The 6154-nt window shown below is 33.5% G+C and overlaps 1 protein-coding gene across 1 annotated transcript in view; it reads left to right on the top strand.

Moving 5' to 3' along the window:
- LOC106458020 (tachykinin-like peptides receptor 99D) overlaps nucleotides 1-6154 on the top strand; it is a 56218-nt gene that overhangs the window by 41637 nt on the left and 8427 nt on the right. Inside the window, exon 3 of the mRNA XM_013917469.2 lies at nucleotides 3815-3965. Coding sequence (XP_013772923.1) covers nucleotides 3815-3965 — 151 coding nt within the window. The remainder of the gene's footprint in view (nucleotides 1-3814; nucleotides 3966-6154) is intronic.

A 6154-nucleotide genomic window follows, 5' to 3' on the forward strand; every position in this document is an offset into this window, starting at 1 on the left:
CGCAGATAGCCCTCTTGTAGCTTTGCGCGAAATTCAAAACAAACAAACAATCTATCTAAATGACAGTTAACTATCAGTAATCAGTAAATAAGTGTGTAGATGTACGAAGTTTATTTGTACTGAATTATTTTCCAATAACCAATTTACAATTCCACGAATATCGTTTAACTTCTTTAGGTAGCTTTAATTTAGTTGAGCGGCTTAAGTATACTAGCGATAGCACGGTTGATATTCAGGAAACGATTGAACAAAAAGCATGCTTATAGACTTGATGCAAGCTTTTTTTTTCTGGTAAAATCACTTGCAGGTTTGTTAACTTGTTGTATAAAATATCCTTTTTGGTGGCTTTTCTTTTTTTTTAGAAAGAATTCCTAACGCTAGAAATTTGATTCTCGTGTGTTTTTGTGTTGTTTTATTAGTATTTTCGTGAATAATAATACTTACTGAACTCGTACAAGTTTTTCACCATGGAAAACACAGGTTTTTTAACATAGTTTTGTATATGTAAATGCGTACTCATTAAAACATTATGAGGGTAGATAACCAAATACCATTCAGTGAATACTTCAATGTACAATTTTCATTGCACTGAATTTCAACATTTTTTTAAACCTATTTAGCTACACATGCTTCGGTTGTAAGATCGACTCAACAAATCATTCTTCTGTAGAAAGTGAGTGACAGTACGTTTATTATGAAAATATTTTGTGGTTAACTTCAAAAGCCGACATTTACAGCCGATTCTGTGGGAGTAAACTGTTAAATAAATGAGAAAATACATATTTAAGTGAGACTTTCATAATTTTTGTTGTGCGGTTTCACTAAATAATATAGTTTTTTTGTTTTAAAGCAAAGTCACATTGGACTATCTGTTGTGTTCCCCGCGTGGAATTGAACCCCGGATTTTAGTGTTAAAGTCTGTAAACTTACCTCTGTCCCACCAGGGAACATACAATACAGAATCATCTCTTTGTAGCTTCTAACGACTAATACTTTCTATTTTTAGCATGAACATTTGTCTAAGTTTATTGACATATTGGTACTTTTTCTCAGATGCTTAAACAATTTTGACTTCTAAAGCCATTGCTAAAAAATAAATAACTGTTTTAGATAGACCAAATGGAAAGATATCCTTTGTGACTGGTCAAATATGCAAACCATCGTTAATTTTGTTCTATTGAAGTGTCTGATCGTGTAATAAACTGACGCCAAAATCTTTCATATTATGAACTGAAATGGATTTCTTATTTTTCGAATTGAACAAAAACTCCACCACAGTGGTATGCTATATACTACCGAAACGGATGCTTAGAACACACCCAAACGCCAATTCACAGTTTTGGTTTTAAAGACACGCAGATTCGTATTAATCAATAATGCTCTCATACAAATTGTGGAAAAAGTAAATACCAAACTTTTACAATACAATTACACAAAAACACCTCAAAATATTTTTTCAACGTTTTTGAGATCTGTAAGTAACAGAACTTTGGATTTATGTTTGATTGCCGTCAGAGCCTAAGCCCCTCAGTGGCAGAGCGGTAGTATCTGCGAAGTTACAACGCTAGAAACCGGGTCCATTGTTTAACTTTGTGCTTGACCCCAAACAAACAACAAAATCAAAGCCTAAAGTACTTTTCTTGTCAAAATGATACCTGACATGTTCACATGTCGATTGTTGTAATACTACAAATAAATTTTAAATATTTTCATTACGCAAATAATACAATTTACAACAGGTTACCCACAACTGTGGTAGCATTGATTCGTGTTGGATTGATAACAAAGACATCCTGTTTTTATTTTGTTTTTAATTCTCAAAAAAGGATGTTATCCTTTTATCTTATCAAATTATCTTAAAGGGCTGTTGCTGTTTTTAAAAATTTGCTCTTTTCAAAATTTTTCATAATCAACATATTTCATTTTGGCTATTACAATTGTTTACAATTTTGCGTTCAGTTAGTTTCTCTCTCTCTCTTGAGAAGTTTCGTTATTTTCAAGTAGAAAAATAAATACTGCTCAGATAAGAAACATCCCAAGTTATTATACTTGTAAAATGTATGCTTTATGTTCTTGTTAATCAACAGATGTGACACATTTAATATTCTCCTGTATTAAACTAATTGCATGCCAAACCCTTATTACGAAGTTCTAACATGCAAAATTTAGCTATTTTCTTTGAGCAGTATGTTTCGCTTGGCTATAGCTACTTTTTAGTTGCGGCATAGCGACTCATAGAACGGCTCTGAGTTTGTTTTTGTTGTTGTTGTTTCTCTAAGTACAAACTTTTAGCTCGTGGTTCCGTCATCTGTTCACCGATTTGAGATATAATTACAGATTTGAACTCGGGAGGTGAAATCCTTTCGATTGGTGTATTTGACCACGCTCAAGGTCTCATAGATGAATTTACTCTCAACGTGTCTAAAAGAATTTCAATTTGAAGGTAGGCTGGTAGGGATATTGATGAGTAATAAAACCGAATCGGGCATACGAGCGCCCCATGCTTGGTATTGCTGGCGCACAAAGGTATAGCTAATAAAGGGGGGAGAAGGTCTCACGTTAATTTACTCTAATCTTGGCTAAAAGAATTTCAAGTGCTGCGGCTGTTGAGGATTCCTTCTTGTGACAGTTAGAAACGACTCATGAAGAAGTTGAAGTTTTATGACCCGAGTTTGATAAGAGGTGTGAAACACCAATTTATAGTACCCGAAGAAGTGCATATTTTAAGGTATAAAGTTACTTTTATAGGAATCTTTTTTATTGTTTGATACAAGAATGTGATAATCACCAGTTAGTAATTAGACTGAAACATATGCTTTGGTTGAGGCTTAAGTTGCATATATTTTAAGACTCAACTGAGATGGGCTTAGTAGATTTTTTTGTTGCAATTGCTTATATCTTAAATAGGTTTCGCGAATTCTTTATTTTTTACTCGTGCCTGATAAAAATATTTTCGCTCCCATCTGTACAGAAGACCCAGAAATGTAGTTTTATATAATAAAAAAAAACATTTATATTTGTCAAATCATCTTGTTTGGACGCATCTGGCTGTTCACATATGGTCTGACCAGTGCTTGTCCAAGACATTTCGAATTATCACACAATTGACAATATAAAAATAATATTATATTCCAATTATTCCAGTAAGTATGAATGAAAACATTATATCATTTTGCAATTCATTTATTCATAATGTATATATATTTTCTTTCACAGACAGGGACGTCGCACGTAATTACATGTCTATTTTGCCCAGTAATTGTTTTTCCCCTTTATTACACAGTACATACAAAAGCTGTTTCTATATTTTGTTCTGTCAATTTGTTACTTTTCATACAAATTTTCAGTTGTATTATGAGATCCTTCCTAAAATATGGGAAAGTATTTCGGACCGGACTTCCCAGGAGTTTTGTCTTCCCTGACCGGCCCGGCATGGCCAGGTGGTTAGGGCGCTCGACTCGCAATCTGAGGGTCGCGAGTTCGAATCCCCGTTACATCAAACATGCTCGCCCTTTTATCCGTGGGGGCGTTATAATGTGACGGTCAATCCCACTATTCGTTGGTAAAAGATAATCCCAAGAGTTGGCGGTGGGTGGTGATGACTAGCTGCCTTCCCTCTAATCTTGAACTGCTAAATTAGGGACGGCTAGCGCAGATAGCCCTCTTGTAGCTTTGCGCGAAATTCAAACGAAAAAACTTCCCTGACCACTTTATCACATTTTCCTTCCCCCATGGTAGATTAAAATTCGTTCTTGTTGGTGATTTTGTTATTTCTTTATATACTTATTATTTTACACTATTTTCTTGTCTACAGCTACAACGTTGTTATCCTGGTACTTACTTACATGTTGCCCATTACTTCTATGACTTACACCTATTTCCGAGTGGGCCGAGAGCTGTGGGGAAGTCAAAGCATTGGAGAATGTACCGAAAAACAATTAGAAGCTGTCAGATCCAAACGGAAGGTAAGTTTAAAGTTATTAATCCGACCACTGGTTTCAAAATATAAAACCAAATAGTTTATAACAAAAGCTATCTTTTGAGAAAAAAAAAAACTTTGACAGTTTTGCAAAAAAAAAAATATTCAGAAATTGTGAAAGAAAGATGAATGGTATACACAAAAATAAAAAGTACAAATCTTGATCACAGTAATAAAATACACTAAGGAACATATCACATCTGTCTATGTACATTTGTAATCTAAATGGCATAACACTTGAAGTACAGTTTAACGTCTATTATTTTCTGTAGACACTGATCATAACATATTAGCTCGGAATTAGAAAGCTCTTTGAAATTATATGTGAAATGGAACAATATGGTTTTTTTGATGTTTTTTTCAGGCTCGATTTGATGGTGTTAAACATAGTAGTTTGACAGTTACTTTCATGTATAAAAATAAAGCTATAAGGCCAATGATTGTAAAACAATGGCAATTTATCCTCAGATAATATACCAAACAAGGGACTCCTTATGCTTCCCGTCCAGGAAACCGTGGTATTTTCCTTCTATTATAATATTAAAATGGTGATCGGATTTAGGTACACCATGTTAGTTGATAGAATGTGCTGCAACTCTATCAGTCTCACATTTTATCAATGAGTCTCATCAGATCTGAGAGGTTATCAATTAACAGGGAATAGGGGGTTGCCACTTTAACTAGTTTAAGTGGTGGATTTATGTACATGTACAAATAAACGTTTTAACACCTTCTGCTTTATTTCTTTTGTAATAACGTATTAATATTTTATGTGGTTTTAACCACACTTACTGTTTACGTGTACGTATTTATTATGTTTGAATGTTTACATAAGTCATCTTTTACTTTAGATTTTAAATGAATATTTACTTCACCATGATTATATTGTCATACATATATTTCTGTTACATTTTCATTCTTGATAACGTGATTGCCTGTCAGACGAAATGTGATAATTTATTGTTAATATTTCAAATTACATCAACTGTTTTGTTCTGTTAAGACTGAGCCGTGTTCTCTAAGGGTGTTTACCTCTTGATAAAGCCGTAAGGTGAAACGTTGGGGAATTAAAGAATTTTGAGTAGATATTGCCAGTTTCTCTTCATAAACTTTATTATAAGCTGATGGCGAAAGTCGTTCGTCACAAGAATGTCTGGATGACAGGTAATTTGTTTTTAGAGCGTTACCTAAGGGCAAGCGCGGGACAAAGCCTGAGCCAAATATCGACTTAGCAAACTTGTTCGTGTATCAAATATGCATTCTATTAGCTGGAAGCCATCATATGGTAGCATGACATTTTTCAAAATAACGAGCTAAATCTTTCGAAGAGAGTTCAGATAAAAAGTATTTATTATGTTGTACGATGTATAATAGCCAAGTCAGGATACAGTATATTTTTACCATCCTCTTAATAATTTCTGGTACGTATATCCTTCTTTATAATATGAACTAATAAGTTCATTGAACTTGTATTTTATTCCATTATACCATATGTGCTTTGATAGGTAAATAGATAGACAGATTTAATTTAAAGAGTTAAATTTGATTCTCTGAAGGTCTGGATCAAATTGTGCAACGAGTAATGTAATGAACCGATATGGGTGCTTTATCTTTGTTTCACGTTTAACCTCCTGGTTGGTCAGGATTTAGTGTTAGTGTAAGTGCAAAAGTTTGTAAGTGCTTATGAATATCCTATTTCGTATTTAACCATGCTTACTCAGTATCCAATAAATGCGTAGTTTCTAGTAATATAAATAAGGCCCGTTTTTGTTGAGCAAGTATTTGTGGCTTAGCCTTCTTGCTTATCAATTTAGAAACAAATTATTCAGTGATTACTTTTTGCTTGAATGTACAATGATATGTCCTAAAACTTCTTAATTTTTTCTTATTTTTAATATTGTTTTTTTTACTGAACCATTTTTATACAAATTTTCTTTGATCTATACATTTGTATGTGAAGATGTTCCTTTCCATGTGTTAAGATCAGTTTATCAGTGATAAATTTATTTAATTGTCTTTTATAAGCCATTCCATCTTTCTCAAATTACATAAATAAACTCTTCCTGAAATACCAAGTCTTTAGTTTTTGTGCAATTTTTTTTACCCCCCAGTGGCACAGCGGTATGTCTGCGGATTTACAACGCTAGAAACCGAGTTTCGATACCCGTGGTGGGC

Source organism: Limulus polyphemus, unplaced genomic scaffold (genome assembly GCF_000517525.1).
Source record: "Limulus polyphemus unplaced genomic scaffold, Limulus_polyphemus-2.1.2 Scaffold405, whole genome shotgun sequence".
Taxonomy (NCBI): domain Eukaryota; kingdom Metazoa; phylum Arthropoda; class Merostomata; order Xiphosura; family Limulidae; genus Limulus; species Limulus polyphemus.